We start from the raw sequence: 21019 nt of genomic DNA on the forward strand, positions 1-21019 counted from the left end.
TTGTAGCAAATTAGTCTTTGGTTGCCTAGGCAACACCCCCCTCCCTGCAGCAGCACTGCACATGCAGTCAGCTTTTTTAAAGTACGGTGACCAACCATAATAACGGTAACCGTGGTAATTTGGCTGGCCAATAACCGCCATCCAAAATTCCATGACCGGCACCGGCTAGCGTGCGAGAGTGGGTGTGTGTGATTAAGAAGATGGCTATGGAAGGCTGTGTTTGAATGAGTATGTGCATTCTCCACATACACGCTATATACAAAAGTATGTGGACATGCCTTCGAATGAGTGGATTCGGCTATTTCTGCCACACCAGTTGCTGACAGTTGTATAAAATCAAGCACACCGCCATGCAATCTCCATAGACAAACATTGGCAATGTTCCAATATCTAGTGGAAAGCCTTCCCAGAAGAGTAGAGGTTGTTATAGCTGCAAAGGGGGGACCAGCTCCATATTAATGCCCATGACTTTGGATTGAGATGTTCGACGAGCAGGTGTCCACATACTTTTGGTCATGTAGTGTACCTGCAGATTATCACTCCTCCTGTAATAATACTAAATTCTATGCTGATAATACAGACAGATGCACAGCAGGGGAGGGCCATTCCTCAAGGCTAGTCAGACTTAACCTGAGGCAGTGGAATTGTCAATGGAGGTAATATTGAGTGGCAGAGGGAGGGTATGTGTAGAATTAATGTGCATCAGATATTGTTTCTGTCTCTGTATCGCTTTTGCTCTCCCACATTGGCATGACCTTCATCCCTGCAGAGCTCAGACAGATGTGGACACACACACACTTCACACACACACACACATAAGCATTCACACACGCATGCTCAAGCATGTGCACACACACACACACTTCACACACACACACACACACATAAGCATTCTCACACGCATGCTCAAGCATGTGCACACACACACACGAACACACACACACACACACTCACTAACACACACGCACTCCAACCATCTAACCACCAAGCGTCACTGTGGCACAGCCCCAGCTTCAACAGAGCAACTAGACCAGAGCAGGTAAATAAAGAGATTAACAGTTTATCCCTGGCATCTGGCCCTAGTTCTGCTCTTCCAGTTCTGTAGCATGCCAACCAAAACCATTACTGCTCAAAACCCCAACACCCTCCCTCCCCCAGGCACTCTGGCCTGCCAACAATCACACCCACTCTTCTTCTTCTCTCCCCCACTTTTCTTCCCCGTCTTTCTCTTTCTGTGTCTTTCTGTGTCTCCTTCAAGGCTGTTTTCTTTTCTCCGGTCTCGAATCACCTCTTTCAGTTGCTCTCCTCTGTGTCTTTGAGACTCACTGGGAAGGTAATTGTTTTGTATTACTCATTTGGGTATGTCTGATATGGTCAGACGGTTTTGGCAGATGGTTTTACCAAAGTGACTAAGTTCAACACAAATATTCAGTAGGCTATACGTGGCTCATGAGGGACTCAAACCTACAATCCTGGTGTTGCAACACCATGCTCCAACCAAAAGTGCCATCAGTAGCACTATACGGGCGGGTGTAGGGACTGTGTGAGGTATAAAGTACAGTGTATGGTGTAAGGTATTATAAGGTAGTGTATCTTTGGGTCCTTTTCCTGGGTCTGGCTCAACTAGGTCTAGGGGCCTGTTTGTGAGTTTAAAGGTCCAATGCAGCCATTTTTATCTCAATATCAAATCATTTCTGGGTAACAATTAAGTACCTTACTGTGATTTTATTTATTAAAATGATCAAAAATAAACATAAATAGCTTCTTAGCAAAGAGCAATTTCTCAAGCAAGAATTAAGCTAGGTCTGTCTGGGAGTGGTCTGAAAACTAGCTGTTACTGACAGAGAGGATTGGAATCATCTTTCTTATTGGTCTATTAACTAATTTACCACCTGGGTGATGTCACCAGGCAGGCCAACACTCCATCCCACCAAAACAGTCTGAATTTTCAGGCAGCCTTTTCAAACAACTCTTACACTAAAAGGGCATTATCATAATTTTCACAATTTCACAGTATTATTCCAACCTCATAGTGTGGAAATATCTATAAAACACAGGAAAATCACATTTTTGACTGCACTGGGCCTTTAAGGTAGTGTAAGCTAGAAGGTATATAAAGTGTATAGTGTACCTTTGGGTCCCTTCCCTGGGGTCGGCTCCACTGTGCTCCTGCTCCATATCAACATGATGCCTCCAGAGTCTCCAGTCAGGATGTCCCCGTTGTTGAGGAAGGCCAGACACTGAACAAACTTGGGTTTCTCGTATTTCTGAGCAGGAAGATAATTTGAATGAGCTATTTCGTAATAATTGTGTTGTGTTTGTGTTTAGGGAGACTAGAGAAAGAGACGTTGTACATGTACGGTAATGTTATACTACGCAAGGGATACATCATTTTCTTATTCAAGGCACTTTGGTGACACAGTTCTTGCCAATCTGTAAAAACAACCGTTAAGTGCAGTTCTCTGTTTTGCTTGGCTCAAGCAGATCTTTACACACTTTTAAGTACTGAACATGTGAAGTACTTTACAAGTCCTTTTTAAAGAGTATTAAGGTGTGTGTGTCCTCACCCCGAAGATGCCCTGCTTGCGTGCCAGCGAGGTGCCAGCCCAGGTCCAGAAGAAGATGTGGGACTTGCCACAGGTTACTATGGTGTTGGCATCAGTAGGGTGGAACTCCACCACAAGCACCACCTCATTTGTAGACTGGTGAAGGTGAAACAGAGATCATATACAGTTAAAAAGAAGATTCATTTTATAACCCAATCATCAAATGCAATTATTTATGTATTTTAGGCAGAATTACACAGTATAAAACACCCCATGTATCTCTGACCTTGATTTCAGCGATCTTGGATTTCTTCTGCCAATCCCAGACAGTCAACATGTGGTCGTTACAATCATCAATCACCGCCAGGTGTGTACCTGAGTCCTGTAGGAGAAACCCAGGAGGAAACAGGGTGTCTTCATGTCAGTAAACCTTGTATGAAACATAGATCCTATTGTCTGCAATTCAGTAAATCTGGCATAACATAATAATATAATTCCAGTTTATGCCTGCTATTCTTTGATAGTGCATATTAGCTACTTTATACTGCATGTTGATGAGAGGGCATGGAAGAGTCTAAACATGAATCAACCTGTGGCATAAATTGCCATAAAGCTAGTAGGAATGACCAATAAACTTCTAAGCGGTTAGCCATTAAGTAGATTTGGCATAATGGTATCAGCAACGACATACAATGATAATACCCTTCATTCAAGATTTACTATTCTTTAATAAAGCAAATCCACTGCTCAGCTCTGATAACATCAGAGGATAATGTTTCACCTAACCTAAAATGCGTGTTTGTGTGTCCGTTTGTATGGAAATGGGTCATAGTGTATGCGTGTGAGTGTGTGCGTGTTCGCGTGTGAAGGGAGCCAGGCAGTAAAAGCAGACTTCTGGAATGTGCTAACTGAGGACAGAGTGAATAGTAACAGTAAACTACTGATTAGAGAGCCTATGAGGTACTCAACACCACAATGACACCACTCTGACCCACTAGCCTGATCACAAAAGGGCTCGGTGCAGAAACACACAGCACCTAGAACCCCAGACCTGAGTCTAGAACATCTTATCTAGACCCACTAACCACTGGCTGTGATGTGATTACGTGAACTATGATATGTAGGATCTGTACACTTCCCAGGGTGGGGTCTCACATGAATTACTACACATCCTGGATTATATCATTAGAGGTGTTAGGAGTGGTGCTAGGGGTACCCACCGCTTTGGAGAAGGCCAGGGAGCCCACCCCTCTCTCGAAGGTGCCCAGGCCGATGACCTGCAGGGTGGACAGGCTGACCGAATCCCACACCCTCACATGGGGCTGCAGTGGCTGCAGGGGGAGAAGAAGAGAACACACACATCATTGAACTAGCTCTCGGTTTAGCCAAACTCAGACACTATGGCTGCATTTACAGTATATTGTTTTTGACAGCATCTTTCCTTGATTCCTTCCCTTCACAATCAGTGGCAGATGAGGAGAGGAAAACGCATCATTTGACCAGCTCTCAGCTTTCACTGTATTCACTAATCAGAAACATGTGTATCTGTGTCTCGGTTGGGTCTTGATAATCCTTTAAAACTTCCTTTCCTTGTCGCCCTATCCTCACAAGCACTGGTAGATAAAATAACTGGATTGATTCCCACCCAATTGGATTGATTCCCACTCCGGCGGTTATGGCGCCGGAGAAGATGGCTGCCGTTTTACAGCCTTCTAACCAATTGTACTATTATGTGTGTTTTTTCGCGTTATTTGTAATTTATTCTGTACATAATGTTTCTGCCACCGTCTCTTATGACCAAAAAGAGCTTCTGGATATCAGGACAGCGATTACTCACCTCGTATTGGACGAAGATTTTTTCTTTAACAATTCGGACGCGAAGGATATTCTACAGACAAGGCCCAAATCCCTGTCATTCGCATGAGAAAGAGACAGAGATATCGTGGACGTAGGTCGGGGTGCCTTGTAAGGATCCAATGGCGAGCGAGTAAACTGCCTCTTCCATCAATCCTATTAGCCAATGTTCAATCATTTGAAAATAAATTGGGACGACCTAAGATCAAGGATATCCTACCAACGGGACATTAAAAACTGTAATATCGAATGTTTCACTGAGTCGTGGCTGAACGACGACATGGATAACATACAGCTGGCGGGATATATGCTACATCGGCAGGATAGAATGGCGGACTCCGGTAAGACAAGAGTGGCGGTCTGTGTATATTTGTAAAAACAGCTGATGCTTAAATTCTAACACTAAGGAAGTCTTGAGGTTTTGCTTGCCTGAGGTAGAGTATCTCATGATAAGCTGTAGACCACACTATTTACCAAGAGAGTTTTCATCTATATTTTTCGTAGCTGTCTATTTACCACCACAAACCAATGCTGGCATTAAGATTGCACTCAATGAGCTGTATAAGGCCATAAGTAAACAGGAAATGCTCATCCAGAGGCAGCGCTCCTAGTGGCCTTTAATGCAGGCAAACTTAAATCCGTTCTACCTAACTTCTACCAGCATGTTAAATGTGCAACCAGAGGGAAAAAAACTCTAGACCACCTTTACTCCACACACAGAGACGCGTACAAAGCTCTCCCTCGCCCTCCATTTGGCAAATCTGACCATAACTCTATCCTCCTGATTCCTGCTTATAATCAAAAACTAAAGCAGGAAGCACCAATGACTCGGTTAATAAGGAAGTGGTCAGATGACGCAGATGCTAAGCTACAGGACTGTTTTGCTAGCGCAGACTGGAATATGTTCTGGGATTCTTCCAATAGATGATGCAATCTCTATTGCACTCCACACTTCCCTTTCCCACCTGGACAAGAGGAACACCTACGTGAGAATGCTATTCATTGACTACAGCTCAGCGTTCAACACCATAGTGCCCTCAAAGCTCCTCAATAAGCTAAGGACCCTGGGACTAAACACCTCCCTCTGCAACTGGATCCTGGACTTCCTGATGGGCCGTCCCCAGGTGGCAAGGGTAGGTAACAACACATCTGCCACGCTGATCCTCAACACGGGGGCCCCTCAGGGGTGCGTGCTCAGTCCCCTCCTGTACTCCCTGTTCACTAATGACTGCATGGTCAGGCACGACTCCAATACCATCATTAAGTTTGCCGACGACACAACAGTGGTAGACCTGATCACTGACAAAGATTAGACAGCCTATAGGGAGGAGATCAGAGACCTGGCCGTGTGGTGCCAGGATAACAACCTCTCCCTCGACGTGATCAAGACAAAGGAGATGATTGTGACTGAGCACGCCCCCATTCTCATCGACGGGGCTGTAGTGGAACAGGTTGAGAGCTTCAAGTTCCTTGGTGTCCACATCACCAACAAACTATCATGGTCCAAACACACCAAGACAGTCGTGAAGAGGGCACGACAAAGCCTATTCCCCCTCAGGAGACTGAAAACATTTGGCATGGGTCCTCAGATCCTCAAAAAGTTCTACAGCTGCACCATCGAGAGCATCCTGACTGGTTGCATTACCGCCTGGTATGGCAACTGCTTGGCCTCCAAACGCAAGGCACTTCAGAGGGTAGAGCGTACGGCCCAGTACATCACTGGGGCCAAGCTTCCTGCCATCCAGGACATCTATACCAGGCGGCGTCAGAGGAAGGCCCTAAAAATTGTCAAAGACTCCAGACTCCCTAGATATAGACTGTTCTCTCTGCTCGGCAAGCGGTACCGGAGCGACAAGTCTAGGTCCAAAAGGTTCTTAACAGCTTCTACCCCCATAACAGCTTCTACCCCCAAGCCATAAGACTCCTGAACAGCTAATCATGGCTACCTGGACTATTTACATTGCCCCCCCACCCCCTCTTTTACGCTGCTGCTACTCTGTTTATTATCTATGCATAGTCACTTTAACTCTACCCACATGTACATATTACCTCAATTACCTCGACTAACCGGTGCCCCCGCACATTGACTCTGTACCGGTACCCCCTGTACATAGCCTCCCTACTGTTATTTTATTTTACTGCTGCTCTTTAATTATTTGCTATTTATATTTTTTACTTATCTATTTTTTACTTAACACTTTTTTTATTTTCTTAAAAACTGCATTGTTGGTTAAGGGCTTGTAAGTAAGCATTTCACTGTAAGGTCTACAGCTGTTGTATTCGGCACATGTGGCAAATACATTATGATTTGATTTGAATTGCTTTTTACCTATCATATCCTCTAAGATCAGTGGTAATTAAGGAAAAGTTGAAGGAGGTGAGGAAAGGAAGCCATTTTAAAGATTTGAGAAAGCATTCAACAGGTATAGTCAGTGAGTTGTGCAGGATCTGGCTGACTGACAGGCAGTATCCTCTTCTACGGAATCATTTGAGGAAGGTTAGAGCCAGTTTGGCATGTTTACACCCAGAGAGCTTAAATATAATGAGTTAAATTAGAGTATGGATTATTGCTATTCTTGAGTAAATATGGAGCACCTGTGTCTGGGTCTGCCTGTCAAAGACATGAGTGAGCCTGATTGTGCAACGCAAGCAGAAATACTCATACTGTACACAAGAAAAGACATTGTGCAAACAAGGATTATGCTTTTAAACATAACCACAGATAGACATGTCGTTCTGTATTCGGCAGGCTGGTATAAGACTACTTAAAGGAAAACTCTACCCAAAAACGATCTTTTGGTATTTGTTTCATTAGACCATTGTTGACATAGTCTTTGGTTGTCTGCAATCAATATATGTAACTTTCAAAATACAGAAATCATCCCCGTATGATGCATTTTGCATCATATGATGCTGCGTTTTAGATCATATGATGATTTCTGTATTTTTGTATTTTGAAAGTTACATATCTTAACTTAATTGCTGACAACCAAAACATTTTGGGACTATGTCAACAATGGACTAATGAAACAAATAACAAAATATAGTTTTTGGGTGGAAAACCCCTTGGTGTTACATAGCTGACATTTGAAGCCCTGTGACTTGCCCAGGTGTGTGTGCGCCTGTGTGGATGAATGATGGGGTAGAAAACAGGTTGCACAAACATGAAATGTCACACTGCCGATCATATTATTAAAGGATTTAGCTAGCAGAAAGTGAAGGGGTGAAAGTGAGGGGGTGAGGAATGGGTGAGGAGGTGGGAGAGTGACTCACCCGCCCGTCCTTATCCACTCCTGCAATCTGTCCCGTGGCAATGCGGATCTTATCAGGGTGAACAGCAAGGCTGAGAGAGACACAGAAAGAGAGACAGAAATAGACAGAGAGAGAATGAGATCAAAAACCAATTAAAAAATTGTTGTGTGTGGGAAACTACCTCCCTATTGAAAACACCTACAGTCAGCAACAATCAGTAGTGATAAGGTCAGGTGTAAAATGAAGTTAGATGAGAGGTAGCTGTTTGACTGAGCAGGACTGTGTGCATGTCTGGCCCACAGCCTGCTGGGAGGAAGTGAGGCATATAGTTTCAAACAAAAACAGGTCTGTCAGCGCTCCGCTATCACACACTCATTTGACTCTCCCACTTCTCTACCACCCGGACAGACATTTACATCTCATTTGCATAGTCTGTTTATTTTAAGAGGCTCCTGAGAGGATGGAACCCGGAGACAGTTGAACTGGACGTGTCAGCTACACAGTGGTTAGTGTAGGAACCATTGTGTCTGTGACAAGCATTTGCTTAATCCGCATTAAAAGTTTTGTGTGAAGTGTTTATACAGTATTCAGACCCTGGGGGACATATTATTTTACCTTCTGTATCTGTATATTTTATCTACTGTCTCCAGAATACACAGCCCATGATAGCGTGTAGGCTACTGTATGAATTCATTGCCATACAACACAACCAAGCCAGCCCAAAACTCCCAGTTCCCACCAACTCACCATTTTGTGTGAGAAAAAAAAAAGGAAATAACATCATGTAGAACAGGATACCAGCTCACCATTTGACACTGTCTGTGTGGCCGAGGTAGTGGCGCTGTGTCCTCTCCTCATAGTTGAAGAGCACTACCACAGAGGCAATAAAGTAAACACTCTCCCCTGTAGGGAGCAGGTACACGTTGGCTCTGCAGTCTTTCCCCCTGTAGCCATACCTGGTATAGGGAGTCAAGGAAACACAACAGAACACACAGAAGGAAACCCATTGAGAGAAACACAAGAGACCTCAAACGGTCCATCTTAATAGTATAATTGGCACATTCTACTAGTATCCTTTCCTTCATCTGCAATGTGAAAACAACTGGAAAGGTGTAAATGAAGACCTAGAAGTCATCCACCATTTTGCTTTGATCCACAGATAGACAACAGAGGGACTGAGGTCAGGGACATACGGAGAGAGCGTTTGGGACCAGGCCCTGCTGAGAGCGAAAGGATACACCCACTCCAGTTTGAGTCTCTCTGGAGGCAGCTCTGTGCGCACGTCATCATAGTTCTCCACGTCCGCGGGGATGAACATGGTGATGGGTCGACCTCGCATGAACATCTTGATGTAGTCTCCCTCTGTTGAGGAGACAGACAAAAGAAAGTCGTTAGCTTGCTACATCACGATCGCCATTTTGACTTGTTAAAATACAGAGGAAACCTGTTGATACTAAGCCCTTGCTTTAGCACACACATTCAACATACAGTTCCAGCACAGGTATACATATTAGACCTGGGTTCAAATACTATCTGAAATGATTAAAAATACTTTTGAAGTATTCAGACAGGCTAGAGCAAACACTCAAATAAGTATTTGAACCCAGGTTGGGGTGGTCTTTTTCTCACCAAAGAAAACCCTGTCGAGGTAATAAAGGTTAATATGTCATGAGTCAGAGAGTGTGTCATGAGTCAGAGAGTGCATGACATGAGTTTAGTCCATTAACAGAAGTATTTCTGCAGTCTGACTGCTCAGCACCCTCCCCACCGGCACACATAATCACTTGGTGTGAGAACACTTTTGCACATGAACACTTTTTTTACATAAACACCTCAAAAAGCTTAGAAAAGCCTTATGAGTTCAGTAGATTTTTTTTGCATTATTATTTTATACTGTTCAGTTAGTGTGCTGCACATGCTTTCCACTCATCGAGGGATGAGACGCTGTATAGACAGACGAAGAGACAGACATGGACAGACAGACAGAGAAGCGTTGGGTGCCGTGCACCGGCGCGAAGCAGTGAGTCAGCAACCCCAAACCCGGCTGAAATAAGAAAACGTGATAGGGGTAGAAGAAAGAAAAGAGGAGGGGGAATAGAGAGCAATAAAGAGGGGGGAGGTAAGATTTGTGGTAGACTGGGATCAGTGGAATGTGTGTGTTTCCCTCGTCAGTCTCCCAGCTCTGTGGGGTTAGGGCTCTACTCTCCTAGTGCGAAGACGAGGGGGAGAGGGAGATTTGGTGGAGGGGAACAGAATTTCAACATTGCTCATAAAATAGTGAGGGCTTTCATCCCTTTATCACAAATTGAGGGGAAGCATACAGTAGACCCCACACTGGATGGTCAGAATCCATCACAGGAATTATGTAGTTAGGACTAGCTACCATTTACTGGTACCAAGGGAAGGCCTACATACTGCCTTGGGGACACTAATAAGTGTAGCCATGGTCTGCAATATTCTTATTTACTAACTGATGTTTTCCTCATTATATCTGTGACAATTAATGCCGGGAAAAGGCTGAATTAGCTGAATTTTAGTCCTAAGTGTCGGTCGGTCTGTCTGTCTGTGGAGCTAATCGAGTTAGCTAGGGCCCGGTCCAGCCATCTCAGGCCCAACCACATTCCTCACATGACCCGCCTGAGCCAAGAGAAGGACACTTTTAGCCAGACGACACTATGTTAAGTGACAACGGGGCACGGTGGGGCGTGGCATCCTGGCAAAGCTATGCCCTTTATTTAGGCTGGGCATCGCCTGAGGACAATGGCATGGAGGAGGGTGAGAAAGTATGGGGGAGTGAAATAGTGATAGAGGACAGAGAGAGATGGAGAGAAATAGGAGAGCGAGGGTGCAGAGGGGAGCGAAAGATCATGTCTGTGCTTGACGTGATAAAGGGAGTGGCAAAGAAAGATAGATGAAGAGATAAATCAGCCGAAAAAGCGGAGAGTGGAGAAGGGCTCGTTCCAAGGCTGCTAGCGCTCGCTCTCTGTTGACAACTTACCAGCTTGGCTGTTTTTCTCACGGGTTGACATTTTGGCTGGTCATGAGACAGAAACAACATCACTCAACACACACACACAATGACAGTACACAGGGAGAAGAGCTAGCATGATCTGAAGAAGACAACGGTGACTAGTTGGGTCTACACAATAGGATAAGGATATGTTGGAAGGAACCACAAGACGCTTTGAAATACACCTCTTCTCTTACCTAGAGGCACTCTAAGACAGAAATAGTACAGTGTAGCATTTTCATAAAGCCTAATGAGAACATACTTTAGGTTACATTGTATTATATTGTACAAAGTTCCAATTGTTCCAAAAGTGCCAATTATGTGGCTATACTACAGTACATAGGTCTACTGATTCCATTATGTGGTGGTGGATGGTTTACATAGAAAAGACAGTAAACGATATGGGAGTGTATTCACCTTGGCTGATCACTGGGTCTTTATGCCTGGAAGAGAATGGAGAAATAGCAATTAGGTCAGACTGTGACTTGAGACTACAAAAACAAGTGAAGGTTGACAGTCTGACAGTTGGGCCAATTTAGCAGCATCCTATATTAGAGAGAGACTTTGGATGAATCCTATTATTAGGGAGGGACTTTGGATGAATACAATATAGGGAATTAAGGGGTTGTCATAGTGATTATAGGATAGTGTAATGTCTCAAAGGTACAGTACTCTCATATACCCCATAAACAAACATAACCGGAATTAAATTCTGATGTATCACTGTATTTGGATTACACTGCCACACATATGTTTACGTTGTATAAGACTTGTGAAGTGTGTCCCATCAGCCACTCACTTGTCTGCGTTCTTCACCACCTTGGCCAGCAGTTTGGAGGTGGAGGCAGCCTTCACCAGCTTGTTCCTGCTCTCCTCACCACTCTCCCACGTACTGCTCTGAGAACGTTCCATCCCTGTGCCCCGCTTCGCACTGTGACCCCTACACACACAGAGGAACGCACAGCGTGCACATAAAGAGAAACAGTTAGTTTTATACCACAGAGATGGATCAAGAGAGGAAGAGAGAAAGAGAGTTAGCTAGACAGAAAGAAAGCAGGGGTATGGAGGAGTGCCATGGTGATAATGGAGACTGGTTTGAATTGGCTACTACTACTCATTTTCTATATGTTAAAATTGAAAAAGTGCATTGAAGTGTGTAACTGTATTATTATTTGCAGTATACATTATACTTACGGCCCAGAGTTTGAACTTGACCAGGCCACCATGTAACCTGACAACCTGAAAACTCTATACCCTTAATGCACATTTATTTCACTCATGGCAACCCTCCTGTTGGGTTAATCTGGACCTGAAACACCACACACACAAACAAAGAGATATGGTGCCTCAAAGAGGCACCCAGGTGAGTAGTACGCATTACGCAACCCCTCAGCACTAGAATCAATGCATGCTGCTGTAGCCGGGCACACAGGGGAAAGCCCACCCCAATCATAGGTTAGTTCACATGGGCTGGCCGTACAGCTCAAGCCCCAGGCTTCAGGAGACAGAGAAGGCCAAAGAGTTAAGAGCCACACTGCAAGTATAAAGTTAGAGAAGAGGAGGTTGGGTGACAGTGGAGAATGGAAGGTTTGGAGAATGGCTAGAGAGAGAGGAGCGTGAAGAATAACACTCCTCATGCGAAGCTGTGAGGAGGAAGGGTTATTTGCGAGACGTAAAGTTTTGGATCACTTCTGCATGGCGTCTGTTCAACCTCCAGGGGGCAGTGGTAATGCTGAGGGGTAGATGGTAGTGTGGCAGACTGTTGGGGGAGGGGTGGTTTAATGATGTGTTACACTACTACTTTTACAGAGTCTGTACTCTGTCCTTATCTACGATATAATACATGTCATTTAGCAGAAGCTTTTATCCAAAGCGACTTACAGTCATGTGTGAATACATTTTACGTACGGGTGGTCCCAGGAATCGAACCCACTACCCTGGCGTTACAAGCGCCATGCTCTTCCAACTGAGCTACAGAGGACCATGGAGAGGGAGAGACACCTAGACATCCTCTGCTTATTCTAACTGCCTGCATGGAATTTGGCGGGAAAAGAACAATCTAGACTAAACAGAAGTGATCCATAACCCCACCAAAAACACATATGCGCACGCGAACATACACACACACACAGAGGCCTGGGGTGGGCAAGAAGAGCACACACAGGGCCAAACGCACAGAGCGCAGCACCAGCCTGAGGGGCCCCAGGAGAGGAGTCAGGGGTGAGTGAGAGGAAAGCTAACACTCCCACAGATGGAACTGGGGGCAGAGCTGAAACGCTTCACTTTAAAGGGGTGTGTGTGTGCAGGAGAGGGTAAGTCAATAGATATGGGGGAAGAGAGAGAGAGAGAGTGGTAGGGGTGACAGATGGAAGGAGTGGTAACTAAAAGGAGGGGTCCATAAACGGTAGATGAGTGGTATAGTATCATTGCTATACAGCACATATGTAACGTGTGTCTGTTGGTTAAAAGCCCTTAATGGTGCACTCACTGCATCTCAAATCTCAAGGCTTTATTCTAGCTAAGTGAGTGTGAATTGAAGCCCACTTGAGACTCCTATGCTATCCATTCCTCTGATTGGATTGGAAAGGGACCATTTAAGAGGTAAAATCACCCTATAATACTCATGCCTCTCTTGCCCAGCAAGAGCCCCGAATGTGCACTGCGCTGCTTAGAAGCCTGGCCGATTTCATATTGGGTGGACACACGCAAAATTGCTAGCAGATGAGTTTTCCAGCAAATTTGCTTGTCATGTCAGCGGCCCTGACTAATAACCTGATACTTGCCCAGTCTAATGGGCAGGGATGGGTTCCCGGGGTGCTCTTTGTAAAACGTAATTGGTTTTCAATGTTTCGTAGAATAATTTATGTTGATCTGTGCTATGAGTCATGAGTGTGAGGCTGACCAGTGCTTTGATTAGTGAGTGCAGTCGGTCTGGGGCTGGAGCTTGTGTGTCGCGTGTGTCAAAGGCTGGTGTGTGTGTATCCTGACTGGTACGAAGCACAACTGGTACATGACAGATAGGGCCTCTCCTATTCCTAACGATATAGTGAGAGGGCTCACACTGTTGTGGATGAGTGGAGAAGGGACATCTGCAAACCATTCCTCTTCTCTCTTCTATTTTCCTCTCATCTGAATGAAAGGGCTGGGCTAGAAGTAGTCTAAAAGAAAAAGTAAGTAGTGTTGAGAGCCGTTTGAGAAGCGAAGGTCTGCAGTGGCTGAGTCTGTACATGGAAAGATAGCTGAACGTACAGGTGAGAGATGGAGATAGAGGAGGTTAATAACCGAAATCGGTTCAAATGTGAGTGATCTAAGAAGCCATCCCTTCCCCCAGTGAAAGGTAAGCTAGGGTTAAGAGCATTAAGAGTGTCGGCAGGGCATTGCGTTGGTAGGGGTGGGGGCATCGAAGATCAAAGTGTGCGTCGGCGGAACCTTTTGGCTGGGGAGGTGCCCTTGCTCTCCGGGGCCTGCCTTTGGGACTGAGGAGGGTGTGGGGAGAGGGGGTGGCTGGAGCTGGAGGGGGACGGCGAGGGCTGCAGGGGGCTGGCTGGGGGGGCTTTATCGTTAGCCTGGTTGGGCTGGGAGGGCCCCTCCTGCTTCTCCTTGATGCCCTCCATCTGAGGCGTGTCCTTTTTCCTCTCTGCTGTCTGACCGCTGTGGAGACAACCAGGGGGTTAACCAAACAGGGGGACACAACCAGTGGAGACAGGGGGGACAGGGGGACACAACCAGTGAAGACAGGGGGACAGAAAGGTATATAAGAGGACAAGCTGATCCTATAGCTGTGCCTATACAAGCAACTTCTACCTACAGCGAGACCTGCAAAGCCCCGACCTCCTCCATAGGCAGTGAATAGCTGACTCTGTATATTTGATTAATGTCTAGTGAATCATTGTGGAAGTGCTCAGCAATGCTTAGCCATAGGTGTACATACAGACTGTGACAGGTACCCCATCACAACATGTGTTATCCTCCTATAACATATATTGTCCTGAAAGAACCAGGGTAAATGTATAGGCTTTATTCTGTTGAAACACTGCAAGCTGGAAGGTAGAAAGTTAAACACGTGATCAACATTAAACAGGTTGACAAATGAGATGAATGTGGCATTTCAGAGCAAAACATCATGTCAACACAGGCTCTGCATAAATGGCTGCCCATCTGATATGAGCAGGTCTAGAGTTGAGCAATGACTGTTTTGAAGTGTTTGTGTTTGTGTGTGTGTGTGTGTGTGTGTGTGTGTGTGTGTGTGTGTGTGTGTGTGTGTGTGTGTGTAAATGTGTGTGTGTGTTTGTGTGTTGTACAGTACCTCTTGGCTGCTGAGGAGAAGGTCTCCTTCCTGGCAACGGACACTGTGGAGCTATCTCGGTCTCTGTGGCTGGGCTTGCGACTGCTGGAGCTGCCGTTGGCGATGCAGGACATAGAGTAGGCCTCACGCAGGGGATTCTGGCCTACAGGGAGCAGGAGAGAGCACATTCAGAAGGGACAACTACAACATATACACTGAGTGTACAAAACATTATGCTCTTTCCATGACATAGACTGACCAGGTGAATCCAGGTGAAAGTTATAATCCCTTATTGATGTCAACTGTTAAATCCTTCAATCCTTGACACAACTGCGACATGGATCATATTTGTGTGCCATTCAGAGGGTGAATGGGGAAGACAAAAGATTGATGTGCCTTTGAACGGTTTATGGTAGTAGGTGCCAAGCACACCGGTTTGTGTCAAGAACTGTAACACTGTTGGATGTTTCACGCTCACCAGTTTCCCGTGTGTGTCAAGGATAGTCCACCACCCAAAGACATCCAGCCAACTTGACAACTGTGGGAAGCATTGGAATCAAAATGGGCCAGCATCCCTATGGAACGCTTTCGACACCTTGTATAGTCCATGCCCCGACGAATTGAGGCTGAAGGCAAGGGGTGGGTTGGGGGGGTAACGCAATATTAGGAAGGTGTTCTTAATGTTTTGTCCACTCAGTGTAGAGTCATTGAACACTGGTCACTTAAATAAAGTTTGCATACTGTTTTACCCTTTTTATACAGTGCATTCGGAAAGTGTTCAGATCCCTTGACTTTTCCTACATTTTGTTACGTTACAGCCGTATTCTAAAATTGATAAAATTATTTTTTTCCCTCATCAATCTACTCACAATACCCCATAATGGTATTATTTTTGCAAATGTATTAAAAATAAAAAACAGAAATAACTTATTTACATAAGTATTTGCTATGAGACTCGAAATTGAGCTCAGGTGCATCCTGTATCAATTGATCATCCTTGAAATGTTTCTACAACTTGATTGGAGTCCACCTGTGGTAAATTCAATTGATTGGACATGATTTGGAAAGGCACACACCTGTCTACACAAGGTCCCACAGTTGACAGTGCATGCCAGAGCAAAAACCAAGCCATGAGGTAGAAGGAATTGTCCGTAGTGCTCCGAGACAGGATTGTGTCGAGGCACAGATCTGGGGAAGGGTACAAAAAAATTTCTGTAGCATTGAAGTTCCCCAAGAACACAGTGGCCTCCATCATTCTTAAATGACTCTTCCTAGAGCTGGCCGCCCGGCCAAACTGAGCAATCGGGGGAGAAGGGCTTTGTTCAGGGAGGTGACCAAGAACCCGATGGTCACTCTGAAAGAGCTCCAGAGTTCCTCTGTGGAGATGGGAGAACCTTCCAGAAGGACAACCATCTCTGCAGCACTCCATCAATCAGGCCTTTATGGTAGAATGGCCAGACGGAAGCCACTCCTCATTAAAAGGCACATGACAGCCCGCTTGGAGTTTGACAAAAGGCACCTAAAGGACTCTCAGACCATGAGAAACAAGATTCTCTGGTCTGATGAAACCAAGATTGAACTCTTTGGCCTGAATGCCAAGCGTCATGTCTGAAGGAACCTGGCATCATCCCTACGGTGAAGCATGGTGGTGGCAGCATCATGCTGTGGGGATGTTTTTCAGTGGCAGGGACTAGGAGACTAGTCAGGATCGAGGGAAAGATGAATGGAGCAAAGTACAGAGAGATCCTTGAGGAAAACCTGCTCCAGAGAGCTCAGGACCTCTGACTGGGGCGAAGGTTCACCTTCCAACAGGACAACAACCCTAAGCACACAGCCAAGACAATGCAGGAGTGGATTCTCTGAATGTCCTTGAGTGGCCCATCCAACCTGACAGAGCTTGAGAGGATCTGCAGAGAAGAATGGGAGAAACTCCCCAAATACAGGTGTGCTTGTAGCGTCATACCCAAGAAGACTTGAGGCTGTAATCGCTGCCAAAGGTGCTTCAACAAAGTACTGAGTAAAGGGTCTGAATACTTATGTAAATGTGATATTTCCGTTTTTTATGTTTAATACATTTGCTAAATAAAATAAAAAAACGTTTTTGCTTTGTCATTATGGGGTATTGTATGTAGATTGATGAGAAAAAACTAACAATTTAATCTATTTTAGAATAAGGCTGTAACTTAACAAAATGTTTAAAAAGTCAAGGGGTCTGAATACTTTCCGAATGCACTGTATGTATATACTGTATTCTAGTCATGGCTCATCCTAAATAACTACTGCTGTACACACCTTTTCTATTCATATACTGTCCATACTGCCTATACACACACCAATGTGTATATTTATATTACGAACTCTGGATATATTTTAATTTCTTTATTTTTCTTATTTTTGGGGGGGATTGTTTGTGTATCGTTTTTTATTGCTATGTATTACTGCACTGTTGAAGCTAGAAACACAAGCATTTTGCTGCACCTGCGATAACATCTGCAAATCTGTGTACACGACCAATACATTTACATTTTAGTCATTTAGCAGACGCTCTTATCCAGAGCGACTTACAATAAACTTTGATTTTAGTTTGAGTTAAGGGGAGATGAGTTTAGGGGAGGGGGAGTGGTTGAACAAGGGAGTATGACTGCTCCACAGACAGACAAACAGGGGTTAAGAGTCTGATCCGAGGGAGGACAAAAGGGAGGATTAGGGAGGGCAGATTCCTGGCTAACCCTATCTCACCACCACCACCCCCCCCCCTCACCCCGTTAACTAGACAGCCTAATTGGATAAGGAGTGAAGAGGGAGCTCACAGGACAGGGAGTAGGCGTCTCGGTGAGATAAACCATTGATTAACGGTCCTCATGCAGAGAGCCGGAACACACGCTGGGCACACTATAAACACCAGTATGGACACTATGATGCAACACACTGTAGGAAACACACTCATATGAGTATAATAAGTAAAGTGAATGATGAGTATTTGAGTCAATACATTCAAGATTCTAATTGATGATAACAGAAACAATACCATGCCATTTTGGAGAGAAGATTAGATAAATGCACTTCTCTTTGTATGGGGTTTAATTTAATGAATAAACTCAGTCCTTCTAAGCACTTCTGTAAGATGTACTGTGTAGGGTCAGCCTGTGTACTGACTGGAGGATGGGTGAGGGGCAGGGTTATGTTTGGGGGTGCGAGGCGTCCCAGGGGAGGCCTGATCCTGTGTCAGCAACACATGGTCCAGTTTCACGGCCCATTACCCGCCAGCTCAAACACACACAAGATGGTGTAGGATCTGGCCTCCCTCTGCAGGGCCAGGTTGGGGGATACCCCATCCACCAACCCCCCACCACCTCCCTCCTCTCTCCTGTCTCCTCCCCTCCCCCCACCATCGTCAAGACAGAAGACAGCTGGAGAGTAATTAGGAGGAGACCAGCGATGCTAGTACACAAGGCCTGAGGGAGAGTCAATGAGTCTATTAAATGAATAGTCAAGTGAAATCAACCCTATCCTATTCTAAGGGCTGTGTATTAATAACGATTGATGCCTTGCAAGAGACAGAGTCCTCATCCATCAACCTGGATTCCTGATCTTATAGACATATTTATTACATTTACATTTGACATTTTAGTCATTTAGCAGATGCTCTTATCCAGAGCGACTTACAGTTAGTGAATGCATACATGTTTTTTTTTATACTGGCCCCCCGTGGTAAACAAACCCACATCCCTGCCGGCCAAACCCTCCCCTACCTTGGACGACGCTGGACCAATTGTGCGCCGCCCATGGGTCTCCCGGTCGCGGCCGGCTGCGACAGAGCCTGGACTCGAACCAGGATCTCTAGTGGCACAGCTAGCACTGCGATGCAGTGCCTTAGACCACTGCGCCACTCGGGAGATATCTCTCCCATCAAACTGGTGTGATTGACAGGTGTGTGTGTGTGTGTGTTTTTTTTTAGGGGGTAGATCAGCTTTAATATTGCAGATAGATTGTAATTTCCATCAATGTAATTGTCTGCATCACTTCCATTCCCCATATGTTTTTTTGCATATATATATATATATATATATATATATTAATTATATATATATACACACATACATACAGTGGGGAGAACAAGTATTTGATACACTGCCGATTTTGCAGGTTTTCCTACTTACAAAGCATGTAGAGGTCTGTAATTTTTATCATATGTACACTTCAACTGTGAGAGACGGAATCTAAATCAAAATCCAGAAAATCACATTGTATGATTTTTAAGTAATTAATTTGCATTTTATTGCATGACATAAGTATTTGATACATCAGAAAAGCAGAACTTAATATTTGGTACAGAAACCTTTGTTTGCAATTACAGAGATCATACGTTTCCTGTAGGTCTTGACCAGGTTTGCACACACTGCAGCAGGGATTTTGGCCCACTCCTCCATACAGACCTTCTCCAGATCCTTCAGGTTTCGGGGCTGTCGCTGGGCAATACGGACTTTCAGCTCCCTCCAAAGATTTTCTATTGGGTTCAGGTCTGGAGACTGGCTAGGCCACTCCAGGACCTTGAGATGCTTCTTACGGAGCCACTCCTTAGTTGCCCTGGCTGTGTGTTTCGGGTCGTTGTCATGCTGGAAGACCCAGCCACGACCCATCTTCAATGCTCTTACTGAGGGAAGGAGGTTGTTGGCCAAGATCTCGCGATACATGGCCCCATCCATCCTCCCCTCAATACGGTGCAGTCGTCCTGTCCCCTGTGCAGAAAAGCATCCCCAAAGAATGATGTTTCCACCTCCATGCTTCACGGTTGGGATGGTGTTCTTGGGGTTGTACTCATCCTTCTTCTTCCTCCAAACACGGCGAGTGGAGTTTAGACCGAAAAGCTCTTTTTTTGTCTCATCAGACCACATGACCTTCTCCCATTCCTCCTCTGGATCATCCAGATGGTCATTGGCAAACTTCAGATGGGCCTGGACATGCGCTGGCTTGAGCAGGGGGACCTTGCGTGCGCTGCAGGATTTTAATCCATGACAGCGTAGTGTGTTACTAATGGTTTTCTTTGAGACTGTGGTCCCAGCTCTCTTCAGGTCATTGACCAGGTCCTGCCGTGTAGTTCTGGGCTGATCCCTCACCTTCCTCATGATCATTGATGCCTCACGAGGTGAGATCTTGCATGGAGCCCCAGACCAAGGGTGATTGACCGTCATCTTGAACTTCTTCCATTTTCTAATAATTGCGCCAACAGTTGTTGCCTTCTCACCAAGCTGCTTGCCCTATTGTCCTGTAGCCCATCCCAGCCTTGTGCAGGTCTACAATTTTATCCCTGATGTCCTTACACAGCTCTCTGGTCTTGGCCATTGTGGAGAGGTTGGAGTCTGTTTGATTGAGTGTGTGGACAGGTGTCTTTTATACAGGTAACGAGTTCAAACAGGTGCAGTTAATACAGGTAATGAGTGGAGAACAGGAGGGCTTCTTAAAGAAAAACTAACAGGTCTGTGAGAGACGGAATTCTTACTGGTTGGTAGGTGATCAAATACTTATGTCATGCAATAAAATGCTAATTAATTACTTAAAAATCATACAATGTGATTTTCTGGATTTTTGTTTTAGATTCTGTCTCTCACAGTTGAAGTGTACTTATGATAAAAATTACAGACCTCTACATGCTTTGTAAGTAGGAAAACCTGCAAAATCAGCAGTGTTTCAAATACTTGTTCTCCCCACTGTATATATACACATACATTCATACATATATATATATATATTTTTAAGGATATGTATGTATGTATGTATGTATGTATGTATGTATGTGTATGTATGTATGTATATAGATATATATATATATATATATATATATATACACACACATACATACACACATACATACATACATACATACATACATACATACACATACATATACACATACATACATATATATCCTTTAAAAATATAGATATTTCCAACCCCACCATCCCCTCCCTAATTGGAGTAAACTAGTGAACAACAATGATTAGGCCTCTACTTCATGCTTATACATACTATATACATTTTATGGACACAGTCACTAATTATATTTTATTTGTC

The 21019-nt window shown here is 44.7% G+C and overlaps 1 protein-coding gene across 5 annotated transcripts in view; it reads right to left on the reverse strand.

Annotated features, from left to right (window-relative positions):
* Positions 1-21019, reverse strand: part of LOC121553610 (echinoderm microtubule-associated protein-like 4) — a 103329-nt gene that overhangs the window by 13020 nt on the left and 69290 nt on the right. For 2 of the 5 annotated variants that reach the window (XM_041866859.2, XM_041866857.2), the window contains exons 3-14: positions 14969-15110; positions 14092-14313; positions 11462-11602; positions 11080-11105; positions 10651-10686; positions 8891-9014; positions 8459-8608; positions 7674-7743; positions 3767-3877; positions 2833-2928; positions 2568-2702; positions 2132-2267 (exon numbers count right to left, since the gene is read on the reverse strand). In XM_041866859.2, coding sequence (XP_041722793.2) covers positions 2132-2267; positions 2568-2702; positions 2833-2928; positions 3767-3877; positions 7674-7743; positions 8459-8608; positions 8891-9014; positions 10651-10686; positions 11080-11105; positions 11462-11602; positions 14092-14313; positions 14969-15110 — 1389 coding nt within the window. The other 3 variants (XM_041866860.2, XM_041866858.2, XM_041866861.2) reach the window with 3 other exon arrangements.

This window comes from Coregonus clupeaformis, chromosome 37, assembly GCF_020615455.1.
Source record: "Coregonus clupeaformis isolate EN_2021a chromosome 37, ASM2061545v1, whole genome shotgun sequence".
Classification (NCBI taxonomy): domain Eukaryota; kingdom Metazoa; phylum Chordata; class Actinopteri; order Salmoniformes; family Salmonidae; genus Coregonus; species Coregonus clupeaformis.